The 27,000-nt window shown below is 45.1% G+C and overlaps 1 protein-coding gene across 19 annotated transcripts in view; it reads right to left on the bottom strand.

Moving 5' to 3' along the window:
• ARVCF (armadillo repeat gene deleted in velocardiofacial syndrome) overlaps window positions 1-27,000 on the bottom strand; it is a 245,961-nt gene that overhangs the window by 24,407 nt on the left and 194,554 nt on the right. For 16 of the 19 annotated variants that reach the window (XM_017815425.1, XM_017815421.1, XM_017815422.1 and 13 more), the window contains 4 exons: window positions 25,716-25,833; window positions 24,311-24,482; window positions 21,999-22,016; window positions 17,309-17,380 (listed from right to left, as the gene is read on the bottom strand). In XM_017815425.1, the coding sequence (XP_017670914.1) occupies window positions 17,309-17,380; window positions 21,999-22,016; window positions 24,311-24,482; window positions 25,716-25,833 (380 nt within the window). The remainder of the gene's footprint in view (window positions 1-17,308; window positions 17,381-21,998; window positions 22,017-24,310; window positions 24,483-25,715; window positions 25,834-27,000) is intronic. The other 3 variants (XM_017815431.1, XM_017815429.1, XM_017815434.1) reach the window with 1 other exon arrangement.

A 27,000-nucleotide genomic window follows, 5' to 3' on the forward strand; every position in this document is an offset into this window, starting at 1 on the left:
CAAAGAATATGCAATTCAACAGAGAGGTGGCTCAATTAAACACAACCCATTTTGACCTTGTGTGAGTTCCAGCACTTCTGTTTTCTGTGAGCACACATTTTAAAGCTAATATAGTTTTCCCTTTCCAAAGGACCTGCAAGCAGCACTTCTCTCAGCAGTGTTTGACAGGCTGCCCAATACAAAGTCTTTTTCAAGCATATGCAGCTAAGTCTCTTGGCAACTGGAGATGTGCTGTTAACTGCCTTCTCACTAATCAGTTGCAGAGGCTCTGGAGGACCAATACTTAATAAGGATCTGGAAGTTGCTGCAGATAACTGGAGCACTACCCAAGCTGCTGGTTCCACGGGGAATGCTCTGTCCCGAGGGGCTGCCAGGAAGGGAAGGGCAGGGAATCCCCAGTAGCCAAGCTGAGGCAGGATGGGAGAGCTGCTGAAGATGTGCACTGACAGGGAGAGGAGGCACGTGGGTGAACTGCAGCACACTGAAGCATTTGTAGGTCACCTTTGGCAATGTTTTTTATTTGTTTTTTTTTGAGAAACACCATTGTTACGAGCAACAATGCTTTGGATCGGAGTTAACATTAAGCCCTTTGGCTGAATGATTAAAATGGAGAGTGCATGTAAATAGCTTTCTTTACCCCAATCCCAGAAGACTTGCATCTGACCTTGGAGATTCTCAGTACAGTACATGAAATGTTAACACTTGCTCTCTTGCCAGCTCCTCTAATCTGAAGTTATTTTTATTTATTTCAGTGATTACTGAATGCATTTTATTTTGAAAGGAACAGGACAATCCCGTTATTCCAAAAGCAATGTTTTGAAATGTAATTTGTATCTAAAAATCAAACATTAGATAACATTCTCTCCCCTCTCATGTCCTCAGAATGCACGCAGGAGTCTCTGCTTTGTGAGCTACACATCAAACACAATCCCATCATCAGCTTACCACGGTGTTTGCAAGCTCCCAGAACGCAGCCCAGGCCCTGCAGCACCACTGCAACAGCTCACACTGGGGCTTGGTTCAAAATCCTGGCTCACATACGTAAGCTGTGCCAGCTCTGGAGGGTTTCCCCGTGTGGCACTGCCAGCTGTGCAGAGGGTCAGTGCTCCTGCCACTCGGGCAGACCTGAGACTAAGCTGGAGTGAACACTCCTCCTGCAGAAATGCTGTGTCTAGGGTAGTCTTTTTACTGGTTGTCCCTTACTCTTCTGTCAAACACTACAGTGTTTTAAGACAAAAGGCTGCTTAGGCTTATCAGGCTGGTGATCTCCCTGACAGCAGATCAATATGCCAGCAGAGCAGCAATGCTCCTGGATGTGGGCAATCCTGCCTGCTCCCTCCAGGGAAGCTCCTTCTGGCTGGGCTCACACCTCTGACAGCCGATAGCAGGAGCTGGGCACAGGGATGATCTGCATGGCACTGGGGACTTCTTAACCAGACAGCAATCTGGCCCATGCACACGAGATCAATACCAAGCGTGGCATTGATCATGTTATGTTTCCCTGGGAGGGAAAACCTGAATTTCCAGATGCTGTCTGCTACATCACAGGAATATTAGAACAACAGTGACAAGGTCAAACATCCACGCTTATTCTCTCAGATCCCGGGGCTGCTGCTGCTCCTGCTGACCACGGGGGCTTCTGTGTCTGCTCCTGCCTCGGAGAGAGCCCAGAATTACATGACTGACTGGTTTCCTTTCTCCTCCCTGAAAGGACCCAGATGGCAGTGCCTGGTGACCGCTCACACGCCCGGAGGGGTGTCTCCTTGTTTGTGTCACCAAACAGCTTCTGTTTTGTCACTCCTCCTTTTCAGCCCCAGAGAGCAATTGCAAGGCCTGCCCAGTCCAGGCCAGAGCCGAGAACACTGCCCAGCCTGCCCAGCTTGGCTGGCCCTGGCACCTGGGCCCCTGGCACTTGGGCCAGCGACACCAGGAGCAAAGGCACAGGCTCAGGACCGTGTAAGGTGCTGTCCTCAGAGTGCAAGCCCAAGCCAAGAACTGTGGGAATGCCACAACAACGCAAACCCACAGCACTGCCAGAGATCACTTCCCAACTGCCACTCTGGAAACGCGGGACGAGACAACACTACAGAGAGCCTCACCTGGTACAAGCAGGGGGGAAACGGACCTTTCTTCTCAACAGGGAAAGGTTTTAAATGCAGGAATCTCTTAGCTAGAACATGTTTACCCTGCCTTGGTAAGGCTTGAACCCACTCCTTTTTGGAGCATATTTCAAATATTTTCCATTTAGCCAAGCTTTCCCAAAGGGAAAAGAGAACTAGAAAGATGGCTGGCAAAGCTAATGAGGACCGGGAACTCGAGGAAAATGATTACTTTTCATACTATATAAACAAACATGCTTTTACAACTGTGCATTCATGTACCCATGCCAGAACACATGTGTTTTCAGGGACTTTTCCTTAAACTGAGAAAACCAAAACGAGGCAAAAAATGTTTTCCTTACAAGCTCAACCTCCAGCCCCTAAAGCACACCCTGCTTTCTGATCCCAGCTGCCACGGGATGCAGCTGGAGAGACCCCATGACTAGGGCAGATGCCTAATTGTCCAGCCCAACCATCAGCAGGTTTGAGCTTAGTGTACAAAATGTGTTTATTAAAGAGAGAGATACTGAGTGATCCCCTGAAGCACATTAAAAAAAAATTACACCACAGCTACATCCAGTAATAAAATACAATGTGTTGCTGTCAGTATCTTACCAATAAGTCCAAGAGCCTCGTAACACAAAACTGCCTCAGAACTACGGTCATCACTGAAAATCAACAGCATTGTTAAGGGACTTCTTCCTTTAACTTGTGGCTGCCTGAACCTACCATTTTCTTTCTTCTGGTCTTCTGTGTGTGTTTAACCATGGATCATGTGTTCCAAATTGCCCTTTTTTGGCCTCAAGCCCCTGTAAAACTCAGCTTTGCAGTTCCAGATGCCAATCAGCTGCTCTGACTCCAGATAGCTAACGAGCTTTTAGTTTCCTCCCAGCTCAGTAGTAGAAACCTCTCTGCAGAGGAAAGCTTACTGCAAAAGGAATCATGCATTAGTTCTTGGCTCCAGATGCCACTTAAATATATTTATTTTATTCAAAGGTTCTGACATTATTCAAACTGTTTAGATATTGAACAGCTTTATAAAATTTCTGTCATAAAATGCCAGCAAATTGTGAAGCACAGCAAAGGGAAGAAACATGACACCTGCATGGCAAAATGAAACCCCTGCATGTTAATACTCGTTTAGATAAATATCCACAGAGTTAGAAAGGTGGAAAAAGCAGAGAGAACAGTTTCTTACCTCTGCAGACCTCCCAGTACCTCTTTCCTGTCCCCAAGGGAGTGGATGAAATGCACTGGATGAGGCTGGGTATGGTCCCACCAAGTGCTGACCCTCCTTGGCTGGGTCAGGGGTGACTGCAGCCAGAGACCAGTTCTGCCTGGGTGCAGCAGCCACACTGCTCCAGATCCCCAGCACCTCCTGCCATCAGCCTCTCTCTGCATTGGGGAGCTAGCACTAAAACCAGCCAGCAGGGCAACCCCAAACCCTCCATGGCTCGGGAATGCACAGCAACAGGACTGCCTTGGCAGGGTGGGACTGGGGGGCTTCCACTGCCTGCACTTCAGAGCACCCCTGCTGCCCAGGGCCCTCTGCTCTGCCCTGCCCATCAGAGCACCCCTGCTGCCCAGGGCCCTCTGCTCCAGGTTCTCCCAGCCTGTCTCAGTTTTATCTTCAGTGCCAAGGGAAAAACAAGTTCAAGGAAACACCCAAATCTTTCAGACACCAAACTCCGCTTAGAAGCCAATTTGAAAGCTTCTTTCTGGGTTACTCATGCTTCACAGAGTCTTATTATACCTCCACCTCTCATCATGATTTTTATATAAAGTCTCATAAATGGTCATAAGCCATTACACAGGTATTTGGTTATTCATATCAATTCAGCTGCTCGTTAGAGGCCTGTCTGCTTAAGGCAGTGAAGGGCTGCAGAACTCCACAGCTTGAATTCCTCAAATAAGGAGGAAGAATAAATCTCTCTATTCTCCAGTGGATCTACCCTCACAGAAACATGAAACATCTCAAAATACATTCCAGCAGGAAGGAAATATTTGGGTATAAACAACGCATCTTTTTTGTGAGGAAAGCTTATCAGAACCCAAGCTGAGCAGAAGCCAGCAGGGCCAGTCTTAGCCTGCAGAAATGAAAGGTCAGTGGTTCCCAATCACCAGCACTGGGACCAAAGCCTGTTTGGTTCTTTACATGCAAAGTCCTGCAGTCTTGCCTTTATAAGCATTTTATAAGCAACTGCCATATGGAAAGACTCCCTCATGTTAATAAATAATTTATTCTATGTCAACCCAAACACTCCCTCCTGTTTGTGTCCTGAAATTGCTAATTAGTTCCTGCTCGAGTTTCCAAAGTCAAAAGTGTTTCAATTCCTCTCTCCATTTCATGAAAGCTGCCTCATGCACCCAAAGGCAGCCCAGTGCCTCTAATCTGTCTCAATTACAGTCACTGCACTGCTGTCAGGCAAGTATCTCCCAAGCATCCAAGAAAAAGAATTTGATGTTTTCAATGTCAAATAAATGTCAGGCCAGAGTGGGAGCAGCACGAACAGAAGGTTTTCTTCAACTTCAACAAAAAATGGACCTTACAGCCCAGTTTTTTAAGGTACAGTATTTGGGTACTGAATTCTCCTGGATTTCAGTGTAAGCCAGAAACCTTAATGCCTTCAAGAACAGAGATTCTGCACCTGTCCTCAAAGCACCATATCCAGGCAGGGACCAGAGATGATGGAAGGCAAGAGAAGGTGCTGCTGCTCCTCCTTCATTTGAACTGGGACACACTGGACACACCACATCGAAGGTGTGGAGTGAATGGATACTCCTGCCCTTTCTGCCAACCATTCTCTGCAGCTTTTTGGAAAACCAGGCAAGTTTGTATGAAATGAAAACCTGCCTGCTGTTTGGTGTACTGCCTGAATATCAGACAATCACAGGCAGAAACAACACAAAACCAGCTCTGCCTACAGAATTAAAGGTTTCTTGGAAACACAGGTCTTGCTATAAAACTTAAATTTGGACCAGAATGTGAGATAGGACAACATGATCTGGAGAGAAGTAGCTCCCTGAAGCCTTAGCTGGCCCAACACACACACATAATACAGCCACAAATAAATCTATATGCAAATTAAAAAGAAGAAGAGAAGAGATTGGGGCCCCAGCGTGTGGCAATGAATGAGACACTTAGCTAAAATGAATTGAGGGAGCACACAGGCATTTTTCAAGAGGCAGAGGGGAACATTACACAGCATCCAACTGCAGCCTGGCCCCATCTTCACCATCCCACAGCAATGGCATGCATTCCCAAACCACCACGAAATCATAGGAGAAATTTTACAACAAAGCCACAGCAGCCACTACCTCAAAGCAACCCTGACAGCTCCTTTGAAACCACTTCATTGCTGTTAAAATAGTGAAAAGATCCCAACCCAATAGCCACTTTGTCTAGGACAGTTTTCAATGTCAATGCAGCTTTCTTATGGTAATATTATGCAATTAAAAATTGAGCTTAAAACTACCAGTGTAAAAGATTCTAAGCAGAGGCTGACATTTACTGTGGAGGTTGTTCATGCCTATAGAAAACTCTGAAAAGGTCAGTATAAATGTAAATAAGGTGAGATACTTCCTCAAGAGTACAGGAATTTCCACATGTTATGGACTGTACCCATTTCTAGCCCTTCCTACACCCAAGGCAGTGCTGCCGATGCCCTGGTGGCTTCTCACGGGCCATGTGAGCCCAGAGCTGGACACAGAAATAGGGCTCCAGATTTCAGTGAGACAACTAGCACCACATTTGAAGTGTTTCAGGGAAACTGGGATCCAGCCCTGCAGAAAACTGCCAATACAGTTTAATGCTGAAGGGTCTGATCTCGGCACTGCTTTCAGCAGGCAGGTCTGGCAGACTTGCAGGGGATGTGCTTGTTAGAACTTAATTATCAAGCAAAACCTTGCAGAACTGCCCAAATCTAAGCCACATATGCTTTTACCAAGTCTCATATTTTGGACACCAGCACTACCCTGAAGCACTCACCTGGAAGCAGCACTCGTGTAATTGAATAAATGGGATTAGGCCTCACGCTCCCAACACCCCCAGCTCCTCACTGCTTGAGATCCCAAACACACTGCACTGCACGGACACCTCAGTCATCCTGCACAGTTCTTATCTCTCCTCTCACACATCTGCAGGTTGCCTTGTGTGCTCCCATGTTTTATGACTCAACGGACAAAGTATCCCCAAAAGGGGAGTGGGAATCCTGCATCTGCCAGGAATGCAGACTTCCAGTTTCCAAAGTGTTTAAAGGCCATTGGGGACACTGCAATTAAGGCAGATCCTTTCTCGAGACCTTCCTCTTGTCCCCTCATACTCTGAATGACTCTTTGGAGATGTTTTTCTTGCTCATCATTTCTAAACTCTCAGGTGGACAAGATGCCATTATATACTCAATCATGATTATAGATTTGTGATTTTAGAGGTCTCAAAACCAAACTCACTGGATTACATCAGATTCACAGAATACACTGATTTGGAAGGGACCCACAAGGATCATCCAGTCCAACCCCTGGCCCTGCACAGGCCCATCCCCAAGAGTCACCCCCTGTGCCCCAGAGGATCAGCCAAACCCTCCCGGAGCTCTGGCAGCCTTGGGGCTGTGCCCACTGCCCTGGGGAGCCTGGGCAGTGCCAACCACCCTCTGGGGGAAGAACCTTTCCCTGAGATCCAACCTGAGCCTGCCCTGACACAGCTCCAGCCATTCCCTGGGTGCTGTCCCTGGTTCTCCCAGAGCAGAGCTCAGTCCCTGCCCCTCCTCTGCCCCTGCCCAGGCAGTTGAACTGCACTGAGGTCTCCCCTCAGTCTCCTCTGCTCCAGCTGAACACACCAAGTGCCCTCACACGTCTTTAAATCAAGGCCCTTCCCCACCTTCATTGCCTCCTTTGGACACTCCAATGGCTCAATATCTTACACTGTGGTGCCCCTGAAATGCTGTGTAATGCCCAGCTCACTTCAGCAGCCCTGTCCCCTTCCCTTCCCACAACTGTTCAGCTTTGCTTACCCAGACTCAGCCTGTTCAAGTGGACTGTCACAGCACGGGAGGTATTTACACTGTACTGAGGCTACTGGTAAAAGAGAATGCAAAGTTTCTCTAAATGTCTCATACAAAAGCAACAATATTTTCAGTAAAGAGACAGCAAAGTGTGCTAAACACAACTGAACTGGACACGAGGGGGAAGGACTGCTCTTCACAGAGCCTCCATCCAGATCTGCTCCAATCAGAGTCTATTCCTGCACACACAAATAACATTTCATGCTATTACAGATTTATAATTTTCCCTATGATCAAGACACAGGAAATTCAGGGCTGGAACTAATGGTCTGTGAGGCCAAAATAAAAACACTCTCCTTCCTACCACACACTGATCAACATTCCCTGTGATCACTGACAAGGCCTGGGTCAGCAATCAAGCTCTCAGTGGGCTCAGAGCAACCAGCAGCTGGACTGACATTGCTTCTAAACCGTGCAGAGGTGAGATCCCCCCGCCTCCAGCTGACAGGTGAATTTAAGGGAGTGCTTTCCAAGGTAAATGCCTGCCTCGCAGTTCAAGGTCGTTTTTCTTCAATCCACAGTTAGAAGGATATGGCACATTAAGTCACATCATTCCCCTGTCATGTGGGAGAAGGGGAGAGCTTTTAAGCCCGTGCAGAGCACTGGGGGTTATAGAAGTAAATATGGTTTTACACAGCAGCTTTCACATTCAGGATATCTCAGAGTGGTTTACAAAGTAACGAGTCAGATAATGGGGCTGCAGCAGCTGTGCAGGTACAGGCACCAGAAATTAATGCTGAGAAAACTGAAGTCTTAATTTTTTGATTCTCTTTATTTGTTCTTCTGCAAAACATGACTGCAGCTTCAGTCTGACTAATGAGCATCAGTGGCTTCTGCAATTCAGAATGCACAGGTTATTTGACATTCCAGTTTATTTTAATTTTGAGATTAACTCCATGATTAAAGCTCTCCATTAACTATAATAAATACTGTTCAAGCAAAAGTAGAGAAAATGCATGTACTTCCCTGTCCTGGCTGCACTGTAAGGGAGGCCTCCCTGCCTGATCTCCAGTCCCTCAATTTGCAATTAGTTCAGAATCACACAACTATTTCATTTTCAGTCCCCTTACTCTCCCCCATCATAAGCTGTTATAAGCAGACTCTCAAAGGCTGGTTAAGAGCGTTGTGAGGACTCCATGGTTTACTGTGCCAGAGAAGGTACATATTCTAAGTAAAAACATATCTGTCTTTTAAATAAGCCACATCTTGGGATGCAGCCTGATATACCCCAATTAAGATGCATTTTGAATATATGCTCCTTTCCCAGCTCCTTGGGCAAATGGACTCTCTCCTTCTTCTCATCTGAGTCACTAAACCAGGCGTCACGGATTAAGTTGTTTTGGAGAACTGTGCTGGTTTTATGCAGACATACTTTTTCTGGCTGACTTTGTAATCAGTTAGTGAGAGTCACAGAGAACAACTCGACAGAGAGTGTGGGAGGTCACCTGGGCCAGCTTCCTGCTCCAAGCAGGCTCAATGCCCAGTTCACACCAAGTTATTTATGCTTTTGTCCAGTCAGGTCCTGAAATCCTTCAGTGACAGAGAACCCTTCAAGACCCTCTGAGGAACCTGCTCCAGTGCTAATCACGGGCATTAGCCTGTGCTTTTGTGGGCAGAAGAAATACCAGAAGGGACAGACAAATGCTTTCAGCAAGACTCGAGAGATGTCTGTCTGGAGTTGAGTTCTGAGAGCACCAGAGTCATGCAGGGCTCCCAGCCAGCCATCCACATTCCTGCTCCTCCTGAAGGCACAGCCTTCAGAACGCTCACCTGCAGCTACAACCACTTCCTTTACTTATGCTCACACTAGTTCTGGAAATCTGGCAAGGGATTTAAATCAACATCACACCATTTTTCTACCTCAGCTGTTCTGAAACTTTCTGCTGTTCTCTTAACTTGTCAAGCAGCTTTGTCAGCACAACTTTGCTGCAGTGCTTTTGATGGACACAAGAGACAACGGGAACTTGGTGCAGCAAAGTTTCTGTAATTGATTTTGACAGGAAATTCACTGTCTGAGTTCTGACAGAAGCTCAGCTCCTCTTCCTTGTGCTTCACGGTGATCCTGGCCAGGCTGTCAGGACAACTTTGATTTGTACCTCTCTTCAAAGTATCATCTCATTTTTCACGCTTATGCTAAAAGGGGGAAAAGAGTCTCCTTGTTATTGTTTCTTAACTGCAAGTCAGTGGCAGAGCAGATGCCAATACAACTCAACAGGGCTGGGGGCTGGAAGTCTTTCTCTGCAGTGACTGAGTCCCAGACTGAGGCACTTACACTTATGTGAGATAAGGACCTCCCTACCAACTCCTGCTTTTATTCCTGGCAGGCTTTCTTGGCACATTCTCATTTTATAAAGTCCTTGAGCATCATCTGTATAATGAGCTACACTCTGCAATAACAGGCATTCTATTTTGGAGAAACAATTAGAATTGCTTGTAGAATAGAAATGCTAAATGAGACATGCAAAAACATACACACAGCCTGAAGTGTGGGGAGGGAGGAGTATTAACCATTCTCAGCAGGGCAAACAGTACAGGAAAAGCTGTGAAAAGAAAAAACATATGACTGACAACTATAGCTTTCCAACACTATTTTTTCCATCAGAAATATTAACCAAGTGGAAAGGACATGAAAATCCAAGCAGTGTTTGAAGAGTTAAGATCTCGCATTGCCAAAGAGCACACCTAACACTGGACTTATGCACTGGTTTCTGTACATACCAATCTATAATAAATCAATCATCAATAAAATAGCTGAACTTTTCCATATAAGCACACAGCAAGTGCAGTATGCATAGTGAGAATACAAAACAAATTCACAGCACTGTGTATTTTCAAAATACTCTCTGCAACATGAACTCCTCAGTCCACTCCCACAATATCCTATTGGGGCAAAACACTACTATGCACCTTTAACAGAAATTATGGTTTTATTTAATTTTTATATCACTGTGGTGCTAGCAACAGTTGGGATACACAATATTCTGGCAGAATTTTGCTGTTTTTACAAATGTATCGTGTGCCCTCCATCTGCATTGGTTATCACAGCTGTAGTGAAAACACTAATTACTTCAGTGAAGGCAATTATTCTTGTTATTATTTAGTGAAGGTATTTTTCTAGTGAAGACAGTGGAAGTAGCAGACACTTCCTGAACAGGTTCACTACAGCCCCAGCATCTGAAGGCAATCCACTTGCCTAAGGCCACTCAGCAAGTCAGCAGTGATGCTGGAATGGAAAAATGAGACTTTCCTCCTTCCAGCTCTGCCTTTTGCTGAAGCTCCAGATCACTCCATCTCCTTATTAGCTGCTGTAATTACCACGTTCTCCAGTGGAGCTCCTGCTGTTTAGTTTTTCATGGGCTACCTTATTATGCAAGTACATACAGGCTGTTCTAGTTTAAGATGCATAAGTCTCATTTTCTGCGCATTTATAACTTGGCCACAAATTCACATCAAGTTGGAAAGGGAATTTACCACCTGGGATTCTTGTCTTTTAAAGTCCTTTTAAATTCTGCTAGTTATTCTAGCAGATCTATATTCTTAGGTGCCAGCCTCAGGCATGGAGGAGCTGGAAGTGACTACTGGAGTTATTTTGTAGTCCCACGAGAGCCACAGGTGAGAGGACCTAGAGGTGGAGAGGAGGAATCTTGCCTCCAAGTGCCAGCTCTTCCCTCCATGCACTGAGGAAGACTAAACATTCAAGAATGCAAGAGAAGGATAAAGAGGAGGAGCAGCTGTGGATGTTGATTCACTATTTCCAGGATAACCAAAATACCTTAGAGGTGAGTCAGATTTTTCTCATTCAGAAGGAAAAGCCTGAAACAATTCAGAAACAAACCTGTCTTCCTAACTCACTGTCATGGTTTATTCAATAGGTTTTAAATTCAGCTGTCCCTGCAAAGTGAGGCAGACCCTTCTACTCACTCCTCCTCCCTTGTTGGCCTACATAAAACCTCTCAAGCAAGAACTGCAAAACAGTTCTAATAAGGTACAATCCTGCAGCAAGTTTCCTTTTAGGTACCCTGGAGTATATATTGGGACTGGGACTGAGACAGAAGTCAAAGATAAAAACCTTCTCATCTCTGCAGATGAGTCACCACCGCCCATCACTGCTCACCTCATCCTGAGTTTACAGAGAACTTGTGTTTCCTGTAATCTCCAAAAGAACTCTAAAAAGAACAACACCCCTACTGGAATGATTTTCTGCTTTAAAATAGTCTTTTCAAGTTAACTGTTGGTAGCAGAATTTTGCACTCCATCTGAAATCCAGACTGAGTAACCATTAAACCTCCCCACATGTGACTCCTGAAAGAAGAACACACATCACTGAAACACAGAAGGTGCCACAGCGTGTCAAGGTGAGCAACAGCTCCTACAGGCCTAGGCCAGTGTACCTGAAATGAAAACACCACTGTTCAATAACTCAGTTACCAATTCAATTGCTTGAGTTGTCATGTTAAGAACAACAATAAGATATTTCAGACTCATTCTTTCCACTGGAAGAAGGTATGCTAGGGCAGGAACATAACAGTATTCCTGCACTTCCAATTCACATTCCAGCTGCATCTCCCCATATGACCTTTCAAACCCTCCAGTGCAGCCCTAAACTTACAATTTATGTTCTACATAATAAAATTTAACAGATCCATGAAGATCACAAATAAGGAGCTTCCACCTGTAGAGCACAGCTCAGCAGGCCAGGAAGCAACTCGTGCACGTGTCAGCCAGCTCTGAACATTCTCATTCAACATGAGAATGAGAGAAGGTTATTACAAAGGTAGAGTATTCCAGAACAATTAGCAGTCAGCTATGGAAAGAGCGTGTAACAAGAAAAGAAAAATCCACATGTGCCTGCTCTGAATTTCTTGCAAATGTTGGGAAAAAGAATGGGAATTTACAGGTACCAAGCCAGAGAAAGTTTGGCAAAGGCAGGCTCCATATGGGAATTTTCCTATTCCAGGCAATAAATTTTCTCTGACTCCACTGGAAGACAGATGAGAAATCTTTCACTGCTTTGTAAATTATGAAAAACACATGGGACCAAAATGAACACTCAGATTAGTAAAGCAACAGGAATAAGAAATACTTAATAATTCTGACAGAAATTCTCAACAACGTGCACAAAATACTGAAAAGATGTTAATACAAGAACATGTTCCTCCCTGTCACAGATCTCCCCAGTCCCTCCATTTCCACCAGCAGGCACAGGAGGGGTCTGGATGGTACCATTAATCAATCGGTCCTACTCACTCACAATACAACAATCAAAATTAATGATTGAAGGGAGCTGCAAAAAGGCAGGTGAGTGCTTGAGTCAACTTGGAAAGATTTAAAGAAAGCAGATTTAAATGGCAGTGAAATGCAAACAGCAGCCAATCTTAATTACAAACCTAAAGCCAGAGTAAAGCTTCAGTGAAGTTTCTCTCTCCTTCACTACATGTTGCCTTTAGCTGAAGACAAATTGCTGGCACTTTTGTAATCTACTAAGTTAAAGTCATTACCCTGACAGTGCCAGGAAGTCTAATTTCCTGGAGCAGTAATACAAAGATTTATAAGGGAATTTAAACACTCACCTTCTGGAATAGAAAATCTATCATCAGCATCAGGCTCCATGGGAAGTGACTGAGGATTTCAGATAATGGAGAAGAAGGAATTCACCTGCTGACAAGTTCATCCAAAATCTCATTCCCTGCCTACACAGGCTGCTGACCAGGGTAAGTGTGTACACAAAGCTGAGCTTTCAAATGAATTCAGCTTTTCTGTGAGGTCCCTGGTGCAACAAAACAGACTTGTTCATTACAGGCAGCTTTAGCATGGTTCAGTATTTCAGCACAACGCTCTCCTAAATACATTCCCATTAAAATGGAAGTAAGTTTAAGTAATCAAAACAGAAAAGATGAATTAATAACCACTTCAATAACTGATTTGAAGGAGAAAATGAGTTAGCTCATCCACCAGGCTAAAATGGAACTGCACATCTCCTTATGGCTGAAAACTTTCAGCTCCCTAATGAGAGAAACTGAAATTAGAGCTGAACTTCAACACCCAAAGCACCTCAGAGCATCAGCTGTTATGCCATCAGATGTGTGTGTGCATAAACAACGAGCCATGAGATCTGCTTGGGCCAAACAGCACAGAGGGCTGGATTTAATCAGGAATAACCTAATGCTGGTTCCATATAAAAAGCTGTTCTGCTCTTCTGGACTTTCTCCTCCCATGCTCCCGCACTTAGGAGCAGTGGTGGACAATCCAACACCTCCAGATGAGGAGGATGAAATGCTCCCACCTCTACAGCATCTTCGAGGGCTGACACACATCAATCCTGACTGTTCTCAGCAAACCCTGTAGCAGCCTCTCACCTGAGACACTGCTTTCCACCACACAGACCTGATCCATCCTGATGCCTCCCCAGAGCACGAGCCTCCTGCCACTGCTCCTGCTCAGACACAGACAGGGACTGCTCCTGCTCACAGACAGGGACTCTGACAAAGCCAAGCAGTTGTGCTGCTCCTGCTCACAGACAGGGACTCTGACAAAGCCAGGGAGTTGAGCTGCTCCTGCTCACAGACAGGGACTCTGACAAAGCCAGGGAGTTGAGCTGCTCCTGCTCACAGACAGGGACTCTGACAAAGCCAGGGAGTTGTGCTGTGCCCTGGATTTCACGTGTGCCCGGGAGAGCTCGGCATCGCTGTGCCGGTGCAGAGGAGGCAGCACCACTGCCACTGACCTACTTCATACCGGGGAAGGCACTTCAGCAAGACTTTCCCCCCTCCCCTCAGAAGCAGCAGTTTCTGAAAGTCCTAAATTTAGCAGGTTCTGAGGACAGCATTCATAATTTCTTGTCAGAGCTGTTCCCTCCTCTGTGCAAGCTCTTATCGCTTCCCGCTGAAATGCATCCTCTCCCTCTCTGAGCATCAGGAAAAAAATATGCTCCTTTCAACAAAGAGGAAACAAGAAGCTTCTCTTCCACACTCTTTCCTCATCAGGACAGCAGTACCCTGGACACTGCCAAAGCATATACATTTACTTTTTAATATCAGATGAGACAGTTTCTGAAAGCACTGCAAGTTCTCCCTCTGACATTATCCAGTTTACCACAGATAACAACCCTGAACTGGAAGCTTTCCCCTGCCAGAATGTCTAGCACATAAAATTATTAAAGGCTTAGAAATGGTTTCGGGGCTGCTCAAATGATGTGCTGCAGCAAAATCTAATTCCCATTAAAAAACCAAGAGCAATTGGGAGGAGACTCTAGTCCATCACTCTGAAAAAAAGAATTGCCTTCATTCATTCATTTCTCTCCAGAACAAACAAATTCCAGGGAAAAAAGTAAAATACTAGCATTTAAACTAGGTTATAACTCATAAGACCCTTTGGACTGTTCAGAATACGAAGACATTCCTAAGCTGTTGTACCACCAGGACAGGTGTCCTGAAGAAGGACTGAGAAACCTCTGCCTTCCACACAGACACCAGCCAGACCCCACCCACAATCTGCAAAAGTTTCTGGGTTTATGATGGTTGGCTACAGAACAAGATGAAATTCTTACAATTAAAGTAATCTGGAGACCAAAAGTTTCCAGAGATGGTAGAAAATAGGTCTGAACTAGTTTGCTGCTGCTAGTTCATGGTTTTTCCAGCAACGTAAGTACACTCAACTAAGCTCAGTGGTCACACCTAAGAATGTCTTGCAGGGAAACCATGATGTCAAGTTCCTGAAAGCTCATCTGCAGATCCACCAGATAAGCTCCATGGATGCTGACTACGAGATTACAGGAAATTTAACACTACACCCCAATATTTGTTCAGTACCACAATGTTCATTTGCTGCATTGCACGAACAAATCTTATTACTGCAGTTTCATTTGCCCACAAAGATTCCAGCTGAAAACTCCCTTTAACATGGCTTTAATAATACATGAAAGAGATTAATCTATAATTGTTGATTTTTGAAATAGCACTTCATTGTGTCACTCAATCTGAGTGCTTCTGATCATTAAAACTTGCATGATTTTTCCATCTTAGTAACGAGGTTCTGCTCAGCTGAGAGCTGATCTCATCAGAGGCAATTATACTCCATGGCAGAGATCAGACCAGAGCTCTTAAGGGTTTTAAAACTTCCATTTTATTTTCCTTATTTTACTGAACAATGCAAAGTTCAAGCAACCTTGTTAGAACCTTGAATATCCAGGAACTCTCATGTAAACGAGATGCCTGGCAGGAAACTACCAGGAAAAAAGTGAACAAAAATGCATCGTTGACTTGAGTTTTTTACTCTTGGCACACAAGTGAATCATTTCTCATGCATTTTTTTTGGTCAAAGGGCTTCTTTCAAAATGCATGGGGAGCAATCTCCTGACATTATCTAGCATGAGATATGCAGTCTATTTGACTCAGACTAAATGGGAGTATCTCAAAATTATCAAACAACCTCTTCAAGAGTGTGAGATTTCTACCACCTGAAGAAGATAACAAGCTGTGTAAGCTCAGAGACAGATATGGCTCCCATCAGATCTGCCACATCACTTCTGCATTACCACAGCCTCGTGGAAGATTTTTATCTCATTTTAAAGAAAGTTAGGCAAGATAGATTTCTTCACAGAAATTCTTGATTTCCATCTTTTCCCTTTAGTGGCACCTACATTCCAATGACATTTAGAAAGGAATGGAAACACTGAAGCCCTTGCTATATTTTGCATTCCTTTCTTTTCCTGCATCCTTAAGATACCTCTTTGCTCTGCACTGTAATCAACACCCAGCCCTGAATTGATGGCATTCCAGGGAAAGTTGGTTAGGAGAAGTTTCCTGCAGCTCTCCCAACAGGATGGCACTGCAGCTGCTAAGAGGTACATTAGGATCTTAAATCTTGTACAGATTTACTGTATCTTGTGCAATAATGCTCCAAATGAAAATGAGTGTTTAGACATGAGACTAGAAACTATCCCCTGTAAAGGGTGTCTGTAAATAGATTAGATCCATCTACATATTAGGAATAGCTTGCACTATATATTAGGATTAGCTTGCATATCATCAGCCAGAGCTTCACTGTGAATTTAAGTGAGAGTACAGCACTAAATATGTGTAATTGTCTCACCATCCCTGACTATCAGCACATCTCTGAGGATCTCAGACCGGCCTCTCTTGCTGCCCTCAGATATCAGCAATGGAACTGAAGCACAAATAAGTTGATTTGATCAAGGTCACAAAAAGAGCACAATTCAGGTATTCCACACCCATGGATCTCCCCACTGAGTCACACTGTCTCTTTATATTCTCCAAAACTCTGGAAGTGACACAGGAAGAGTTTAAAATTTGTCTTTTCTGAGGAACACTGAGGTAGTTGAGGGTATTCATGCAGGTGAGGGTGCCCTGGGAGCTGGCAGGGTGGCACTGAGGCAGTTGCCATGGCAATGGCTGAATCTTTGCAGTGACACTGCACACACACTTCAAATCCAAACCTGTGCAAGTCTCCAAACACCATCCAATGCTGTAAGAATTCTAACAAGACCCCAAATCGCCTCCTAATCTCCAATTAAAAAGAGTACCATGCATGCACAAAGGGAATGCAGATCGTGAAAGATTTCACCTCTGCCAGACCTGAAATACAGAAGGGCAGGGAAGAAGAATTTTTCTGTGGATCTCCTGATTTTGGAAAACTGCAAGTCCTGCTCACTACAGACAGGGAGGAATACTGTGTTCAGGGGAAGACTATCAGTAAAGGCAAATCCCCTCACTCCCTGCCATCCCCTCCAATGGACAGAACACTGAGGAATGACAGGGATGCCAGGGAAGGGAAATGTCAGTGCTAAGAACCTTCACCCATTGCATAAATCCTTCAGCCATGTCTGTAAGGGGGGTACAAATGGAGCTGTAAAGAAAAGAGAGCATGTACTTCCCCCTCTCTGGAGCTACAGTCACCTAACACCAAACCAGACAGACTTCTACAAGATTCCAGCAATTCGGCAGCTTTATATAAAAGCTGGTTCTATCCAGGATTGAATCCCAGATAACAGCATGCACTGACATATCCATTAGTACAATTAACTGACTACAAAAGAGAGATCAGCCCGATATGCTCATGTCTCACATCCCTTTAAGAGCCTCCAGCTCCCAGGCTACTTGTGACTTCCAAAAGCACAAACATTAGCATTACCTTTTGCTGCTTCAGACCGCTTAGGCAAATCAAGTGTATCAAAATTCCTGTCCAAATCTCCATTCTTCTTTCCTGTGCAAAAAAACAGAAGACAAGATATGGAAAAGACTGTCAGCATACTGACAGGTAAGTTACTGTCATGTGCATCTAGGAGATGACAGAAGATACAGCCCCAGAATACAAATCACAGCCTGTTACCCATAACTGTGTGTACCTGCCCTGCAGTCCAGCTGGGCCTCTGTATGAGCAACTCAGGGACAAAAACCTGTGCTGCTTGCAGGCTGATCTGCAAACATGCTTATGACCAGCACTTCAGTGCCTAAACTCTTGGAGATTTGTGCCATTTCCCTTCTTGGTAAAGCCATGCCTCTCCCTCATCAGCCCAGTATTTACCTGTTATTTTCACACAGACCCGAAGCCCAGCTGAAGCAAAAACTCGGCAACAGAGCAAAAAACCAACAGGCTTGCTTTGCAGCCTCTGTTCTCAACACAACTGCCAGGCAGGAAGATTTAATATATTGTACAGACAGCAGCCAACAACTTAACCTTGAACTGCCCTTCAATCGATAAAAGTGTCATTTTTACTATTTATTAAAAACTAATGGAAATATTCCATACTTTTACTAAGAAACAGTTTTAAACCATTACATCAGCTTTAATTTATACAATCCTTCACAGAAAGCAGAACAAACCCAGGACTTCAGTTTTAGCTGGGCTGAGAATTCAAGGTTAGGTAAACAGCTGGGGAGGGAAGTTTTCATCTCTTCTTGTCCCCCCAAGGAGACACAGTGCCTTGGGTGAGCCCACAGGGATGCTGTGGGATAAGCAGGCACTTTGCCATCAGAGGAATCCTGGCAGCAGAGACAGAGATTTGGAAGGCACTGCAGGAATCTGCAAGGCTTCTGAAGACAGCACTGTACAATTTAGCTTTCCCAAATTATTGAGAGGGAAAAATCAAGTTCTTGAGTCCCTCTCCCTCAAGAGCAGGTGCAATGGGATGAATTCAGACAACACAATTTGAAGCTGCCAGAAGTGGCTTCTGCACAGGGATTGCACCAGGCTGTTAATGGGGGTTCTGCAGAAAGGGCTGAAAGCTCCACCAGTCAGGAGGCTTAAAAGCAAACAGGAAAATGATCCTTGAAAATGTAATGAGGAGATCAGTCTGATTCTTGACTGGCAATAGGTCACAAGATGGGAAAGGCCCAGTCCCTGCCTTGTCATAGCAGGGGGGTGGTTGGTACATGCACAGTGAATTCAGTGGGTTACTCTTGACAAAAGGATGAACACACAGAGTACAGGATAGAGGAGAATTAGAGCTTTTAGATACCAATATGAATATTTAGAAATAACATCAGGAAGAAAACACCCTCAAGGTAGTATTCCATCTACTCCCCTTCTTTGGGAGGTGATGGAATCACACACTTTTGGTTTGAAATGCCAACACAACGCCAGCCAACTCCAACCACTGTGCAAACCAAAACATGCATCTAAGAAGTTCTGCTTATCTGAAGTGATTTCCTTAATGAAAGCATGTAAAAGCCCATCTAAGCTGCCAAAAGGTCCTGCAGCCAGGTACCACGTGCCACTCCTTTGAAAGCTGTCTTTTCTAAAGGAAGAGACAGGAATCAGAGGCACTCTGCAGCCTCCCATCAAGTTTTTGCTCCATGAAAGAATGAGAACACGTTGTTTGGGGAACCAAATACCAGAGATAAAGGGTGCTGTACATCACCAAAGGATGTCTCATTCCAAAACAGCAGCTGAACCCAGTCACTGGCTGCAAACCCTTGTTGACCCTTAGAGCACTGACAGGAAAAAGCAGGGTAGAGGGAACTAAAACAAAAAAAAGCATTGAAGGAAGGAAGGAAGTCAGTATTTAGGAAAGATTACAGACTTAAGGCAGACCAATAAATGTGACTCCATCTTATCTACAAGTAGGACAAACTGGTTTTTTCACATGACCCCAAATTTTATGTCTCTGGCACCAGTTTAAACCTCAGAACACGTACTCAGAGAGCCAGACCTTATCCAACACAATTACTCCTTGTAGAAGTTCTCTCTATAATTTAAAGGCTGGGCCTGGCATTGGTATCAGCCCTGCAGAACTGAGATGGCACAGGAAGAATTCCCTTCCTCCCAGTGGCAGTGTTTAGTAAGGACTCTGTGTCCATGCACAGCTTGTTAAGGAAGAGATTGTCCAGGAGTGCAGTGTTGGCTGCTACCTCTTCTGAGCTGGCAATGCCAAAGCAGCTGCTCATTTCCTACCCCATCTTTCATTCAGACAGCCCCTTCCACCTGTGTCTCTGCAGTCCCTGCCCCTCAGGTCTGGGCCAGCCTGCGAACACGGCCCAGCTTCCCCCAGCCTTGGCTGTTTGTCCCTCAGCCCTCTGAGACACTCCCACCCTGCAGGCCAGGCCAGCTGTCTGCCCATGGCAGCAGTTCAGAACACACAGCTCTGACCAAGGGGATTCCAACTCTACAAATCACTTGCTTCATCAAGGCTAGCTTCAGAGATACCCCAGACATTTTCCAGCGCTTTCGTAGAGAGAGGAGGTGACCAAGCTGTAAGAAGACTCCAAAACAAATCCACCCAGAAAGGCAAAGGTTTCAATCTGCAGCCCAGCTGGTATTTCTCCCATTTGATTTTCACAGGGACGACAAATACTGGAGTTTCTAAAAAGGTGACCAAATTTAACAAGTTCAAGAGTCTACTGATGCCAAACCTCTCAGCCATCCCCATGCCAACTGACAGCACATGACCAGCTTCACCACCAGATTCCATAGCTCTGAACACGCTGCTCTGCCCCCCAACCCTGCTGGCAGTGCTCCTGCATTTGTTCCCAACAGGGATGTGGACACACACACAGCCCACATCTGTATGTATTTGTATTTGGCTGATATTTGGATGGAGAACATGTTGTCCCTTCCCAGATCCTCCCATCCAGGGTGTGCTGCTGTGCATCACCACAGGGATGCTCAATGGCCACGTCCGTACAGGGGAAGAGAAGTTTAAGGTCCTGGTTTTTTACATTTCAGTGTCTACCCTTCGATGCATCCCCAGGTTCTCCAAGTTTTCCAGCCCAAGGCACGTCAGGGAAAAGCCACCACTGTTGGATCAGAAGCACAGCTCCAAACTTTGCCAGGAGACAGACAGAGCTCTGAACATGCCTGACAGGTCTGTTTAATGAGAGCTGGCTGTAGGAACTGGCACAGCACTCTGGTTTGGGAAAATTGCCTGACATGAGACTTGCTTGTGCAAGATGCAATTTACAGTCTCCGAAACAGTGGGATTAAAATTCTTTCCCTCTCCCCCCTCACTACTTTTCATTATGTAAGAAACAACCAAAACACGACCTTCGGCATTTTCAATCTGTCAGAAACTCAGCACAGACTCTCAAGTGTGACCCAGTGTTATTAACCACTAAATGTTGTTGCTGATCTTCCTCAAATGTCGTTTGGATTTACCAGATAATCAAACCAGCTTTGCAGCCAGACTGCTTCTGCTGAAGGTATAATTCCCAAATGCTTTCTTTCTGGTTAAAATAAAAGTTGTAATGGAAAGTGATTCTCTTTAACACCTCCTCTACTCCTCCCCCTGTCAATACTGTGCTTGTTAATACACCCACTGACCCGACTGCAGAGCGACAGAAGGCACGGGCTGAGCTCTGTGTTGCCAACAAGCTCATCCTCCACCAGCTCCCCAGTCACAGTCTGCAATCCATGTCTCACAGAACACTACCAAGCACCATTTGTTGGGTGCAGCAGTTATTTTGTTTGGTTTTTTTCTCTCCAGCATTCTCCTTTGGCTCAACCCTCCGGAACCCACGATCTGAAGCAAGTGTCACAAGCTGACAATGCCCCTGCCTTCACCCCCCAAATCAGCCTCAGTGACAGTCTCCAGGGCACTCACAGCCCATCAACTTCCCAGCAGAGAAGGCAGGGAAGATTTAGCCTTGAGACCTGTGTATTCCAGCTGTAATTTTACTTATTGTGCTGGGATGAGAAACTAAAGGGTGTCTCCCCTGAGGCACTGGGGGCAGCTACACCCACCTCTTCTGCTCCAAAGCAACAAAGCTGCAGCAGCCCAGTCAGTGCCCAAGCAGCCAAACTGCCCAGGAGCCCTGAGCACAGACACCCCAGGTGCTGGCACTCCTGGCACTCAGGGTTCCCTGCCCAGAGCACACACACCCCAGGTGCTGGCACTCCTGTCACTCAGGCTCCCTGCCCAGAGCAGCCAGCAGAGCCATTCCTGATGTGACAGGGCTGGGGAGGTGCTCGCTGTGCTGGGCCCTCTCTTGGGGTCAGCAGCCCAGCTGCACATCAGCTCCCTCACTGCACATCAGCTCCCTCACTGCACATCAGCTCCTCACTGTACATCAGCTCCTCACTGCACATCAGCTCCTCACTGCACATCAGCTCCCTCACTGCACATCAGCTCCCTCACTGCACATCAGCTCCCTCACTGCACTCACACCGGGAAGGAGGAAAACCTTGGGATCTCTATTCGTGCTGTGGACAGACCAAGCTGCCAAAGCTCCCTCAGAGGATCCCTCTGTCTGCTGCAATGAACAGGAGGATGTGCTGGGGGAGCAGAGGAGAAGGTGGATGAACGAGACCTTCATGTCAGCTCTTGCATGGGAAAGCTGAACAAAGCATGTTATGGCGATGAGGAAAGAAAGTATTGCAGACTCACCTTGATTGAACCACTCCTCTAATTACCAGAAAAGCAGCAAAAGGAAAACAAAAATTTACAGGATGAAGAAAATACAAAGGAACAGTCACAAAGAGGTAGAATTTCACAGAATAGGTTCAAAACCTGAGTATTACAAGAATACTGTAGAAGTTTCATCAATTAAAAAACCCCAATCAAAACAAGATATTCCACTTTCTCCCTTTTGTTCCTGCTGAAAAACCCCAATCTTTTTCTGCACAGTTTTTTTCTTTCTCTTTTCATTAAATGAAAAGGTGCTCACAGAATTGAGGGGACAGAAGGATGACTAGCCCTTTGCAAAGGTGTTTGAAATGCTGTGATCAATGACCATGAAATAAAATAAACATGGAAACACTGCAGGATTAAGCGAACAAGAAGGGAGACAAAGAACTGATCTATTGTAAAGTCCTAGACTGAAAAAATTAATGCAGGTTCAGACCAGTACCCACATACATTTAACAGCGAGATAAGGGAGCCTCTCTTTATGATTTTAAAAGCACATTTACAAACGGATTTTAATTTTTACTTTGTAAACACAACAGTCTGTTACCCTCTACCCTTCTGACCTACATCCTAGCAGCTGTGAGCTCAGGATTATCACCAGCTGATCTCCCTCTGGGGAACAGCACATTTTAAAAAGAGCACTGCAAAAAAGGGGGAAAAAAACATTAAAATTTTCTTTGGAAATTGAAATTTCCTGCTGAACACACAGAGACAAACCCAGGCTGTCACTGAGTGCCTGCACTGCTCACTGTAATCCACAGGCTCATCCTCAGCATCAGATGATTGTGAGGCCAATTTGTCCAAAAAGACATGCTTTGATGCTTCAGATGATACCCAGCACTCCCTGGGCGTGCAGACATCGAAGGTGTCTCTCCAGGTCGGCCCAGAGGCAGCAGACACTCGACTCAGGACACCACCTGAGAGCCCCCTGGCACTGCCCTGGAGGGGATGGGGACAGCCCTCCACCAGCACACTGCCCTGCTCCCCCAGGGCACCCCGAGCTTCATGGCCAAAAACGTTCCCCCTGACTGGGCTGCTCTGGAGCCACAAAACAACAGGGACTGCAAGGGGCAGAAGAGGCTGGAGCCCCAGCACACCCGAGGTTTCCAGAGGGCATCACTGCAGGGTCACTCACTCACTGGGAGAGCAGGCTGCCCAGCCAGGTGGTATCATTTCTTCGGTTTTCCCCCCAGTCATTAAAAGATTCCCATCCATTTATTTTTTTTTCTAAGAAGCACTTTAAATCTGGTTGATGACAGACTAGTCTGCAGAAACAAGTTCCCACTGATGACTTCCCTAACACCCATGGAAACACAGCATTTGAATAGTGCACAGGTCAGATCACAGAGAGAGTCATGTGCAGCACACAGCCTGTCAAGCTCAAACAATTCCATGTCAGCTCTTTTTAGGGCCAAAACTCTTTCTGATACCTGGCTATAAACAATAAGGCAGGATGTGTGTACACATGAATGAGGAGAATGAAGCCGAGATAGAAAACTGAATTACTTTATCTCTGAATTCATCCAGAACAGTCATTTCTCTAAAACAACAAAGAAAACAGAATTCAGTCTAGAATAGCAGTTTCTCTAAAACAACAAAGAAAACGGATATAATTTGAGTGTCTCTTTGTGAAGGAAACATTGAAGGGGGTTTACTGAGACTATTAATCCTCTCTTATAATGAAACTCATTTGCAACACTCATGCCCCAGAGGAGAGAACAGGTCTAAAAGTGAATGACAATTAAAAGCTACAAAATCATGTTTGCAATTTAAATTACTGAAAGAGTGACTGAATTAGGAGGTTTACATTTTGGCTGAGTGGGAGGGGAGGCTTTCAGTCTGTTTTCAAGTGTGAGAGACTGGGGGCATGGAAGATGTCCAGCCAGGCGTGCCATGCCCAGGAATGGATGGATGCATGCTGGCCTGGCTTCCTGAGCCTGGCACACAAGCAACACAGCCAAGCAAGTGGAGTAAGCATAGATCTGACAGATGTAAGAACACAGGAAGGCACAGGGGAGGCAGAGCACATCCACCTTTTTCCAACAGCAGTGTCACCTGTCAGCATGCACCACTCCTATTTAAAACCAAACAAAACTACGTCAATCGTGGAAAAAAAATCCCAAATATTCAGTAGTGATGCAACACAGGGATAAACACATGCCATGACACTGCAAACATGGACCTCCCCAAACCGCATCCCTCCACACTGGCACAGTGAAGGTGCAACGAGAGCAGGACTGCACTGCAACGTTTACCCCCATTTCCAGTTCTGAGCTCTCTGCAACACATACCTTTAGCTTTTTTTCCACCAAAACAACCAGCATCATCTTTCTTCTTCTTCTGAGAGCCTCCTGTGCCCGTGGTCTGACCCGCATCTAGTTCTTGGTACTTATCAGCTCCGGGGACCTCTTTGTGGACGTGATAGGAAAGGTTCCTCATGATGCACACACAGTTCTCCACAGACTGTCACAGAGAAACTGGGGTTACAAGAAGTCATGAACCCTCTTATTTGCAGGCCATTATATTGTACAGTGGAGGGCTCAGAGGAAATGAAGAAAAGGCCCACCTGTCCCAGGGAAAAAACGTAGCTTTCGAGGAAGATTTAGACAAGATCCTTAAATGAAAGTTCATTCTTGTTCTAAACCCAATTTTTTTCTTTGAAAAGTGAAGCACTTCATAAATAGCACCCATTCAAATCGAAAACTCTCTAATCAAAAATACCACTTGATCTTAACAAAGAATACAATTCACCAAAAGATCAAACACACAGCAGGAAAAGATCATATAAGGATCTGATTTTAATACAAGCCTCTCTCTCATTCTTCCAACATTTACAATCCCCAAGGGGCCCATTTTATTAAATTTTCTTTGGGTCAAAACCTAGGCCCTGGGGGGATTTCAATGAGAGCACACGTTGTCCTGCAGCAATAACTAATCCACAGCACGTCGGGTTCTGACAAGAGCAAATCCCTGTAGGTTGCAAAGGAAACCACCAGGTGGTTACAAAATCCACTTCCAAAATTACCTGATTAAGTGACAGGGCTTTATAACTCTCCTGTACGGGCCATCACATGGTGGGACACAAAAAGAGTAAAATAATGATGCTTTACAGGCCTTACAAAGCAACAGTATGCTTTTTTTAAACAGGTTAAACTTATGATATTCCTTATGCATATAAATACACTTTTAAGTGCCACGGGATAAGATGATGATAAAACAGGTTAATAAAATCTGCACCAAAAAACAGCCACAGTGAAAGTGCTGTAGGTCTGAAGGCATTTCTTAATGTCTGTGCACTACAGTCTTTACAGATGGTGCTGAATAAAGTCTTTAAAATGGGAACTGACTCCTTTGCTGCTTTGTGCAAATGGGACTCAATTCTGATTTGGAGACTGCCTTATAAATGCCAATTAAGCAATGCAGAACAACAGCAATAATGTCTCTGACAATAAAGGACTGTTCTCCCCATCTCTCAGCCACCAGCCTTTGCTCCCCTCCTCAGCCACGGAAAGGAAACAGCAACATCCTGCTGGTACCCACCGTGGTACCATGGATACCAGAGAGGAGGATAACTGCTCTATTTTCTGAGGCCAGCATAATCCTCTTCTGATACTAGCAAAGAGAACTTGGATCCCAGTGCAACACTTCCACCTAAGTTAATGGAAATATCCACTAAGTTTTAATATTCAAGTTCACCTTATTGTCTGTATCCTTCTTGCCAACCGCAGACTGCAAAGCGTGGAGGAGGGCATCCACCAAGCCATCACACTCCCTCAGTCTTCTGCGTGCTTCTGCTCCATCTGAACTGACATTCCTGACAGGAGAGAGTTAAAAGACGATTTAGCCCTGTAACCTTCACCACAAAGTTGAAGGTGCATTGATTTATACTACAATTATTACAACCTCATCACCTTGGATGAACAATTATGAGGCAAAGTAGACTGACAAACCTACTAGATCTCAGTAAAATATGGGCAGTGCACATCTGCAGCTCCCTGAACCTGAACACAAAGGGGAACACAGTCACAGAGGTGCTACAAACACAGTTCTCTGCTTTCCTGCTGAGTCCAGTGATACACCTTAAACTGGGTCAGAGTTTTCAGAGCCAATATGCAAACCAAGAATTTAATGTCAAAGCCAGTACTTCTAATCTTTTACTACCTTAGGAAAAACAAGCAAAGCCACAAGATTGCTCAGCAATATTCACAGGCTGTGTGCAGCAGGCTCAGCACAAGGCCTGGCTCAGCCACACTTAGCAAGCAAAAGATGATACTTTATGTGGCTTTGAATTTCTCAAAATATTGCACAAGAGAATGGCAGAGGTAGAAGATGCAAGACAGAGTGAAAGGCTACTGGAGTTGTTAGAGTTGCACATATCAGTGACTGCAGAAACCGTCAGAGGGGACCTGGGAACTTGGCCTTGCCTGTCCAGCAATCATGCAGCACTGCACACCAAAGCCCCAGGCTTGCACAAGCATCAACCTGTCATTACCCAATAAATAAAATTCAAGTCCATTTCTTTTTTTCTTCCCTTTTTTTTTTTTGAGGGGAAAAATGGAGTGACAAAATTATTCTTAATAGTGCTTGGTGAACAAACCTATATGGAAGGTCTTCTCAAAGCTGAAATGCAGTAATTTCCATGATAGCACAGACAACCTCTCAGGGCCTCTGAATCCCACAAACCTGTGTAAGGTTTGTTCTCAAATGCTCAGGACACCATCATTACCTTCTGCTCTCGGGACTGAGCAGTCAATTTTTCTTTTTAAGTAACTAGAGGGACTGCCAATCTCCAGGTAATTACCAAACCCATCCCAGTCCCTGCTCACCCAGGAGGCTGCTCTGGTAATTGGACAGTAGGAAACCCCACGTTTTCTCAGACACCTCTCAGAATCTAAAGGCACTTAATTGTGAGCTGTAACAGCACATTAACTTTTAATTAAGAACACCAATGAAATGCAGAGATAAATGACTCCTTTCCCCA

This window comes from Lepidothrix coronata, unplaced genomic scaffold (assembly GCF_001604755.1).
Source record: "Lepidothrix coronata isolate B3197 unplaced genomic scaffold, Lepidothrix_coronata-1.0 Scaffold51, whole genome shotgun sequence".
NCBI classification, from domain to species: Eukaryota; Metazoa; Chordata; class Aves; order Passeriformes; family Pipridae; genus Lepidothrix; species Lepidothrix coronata.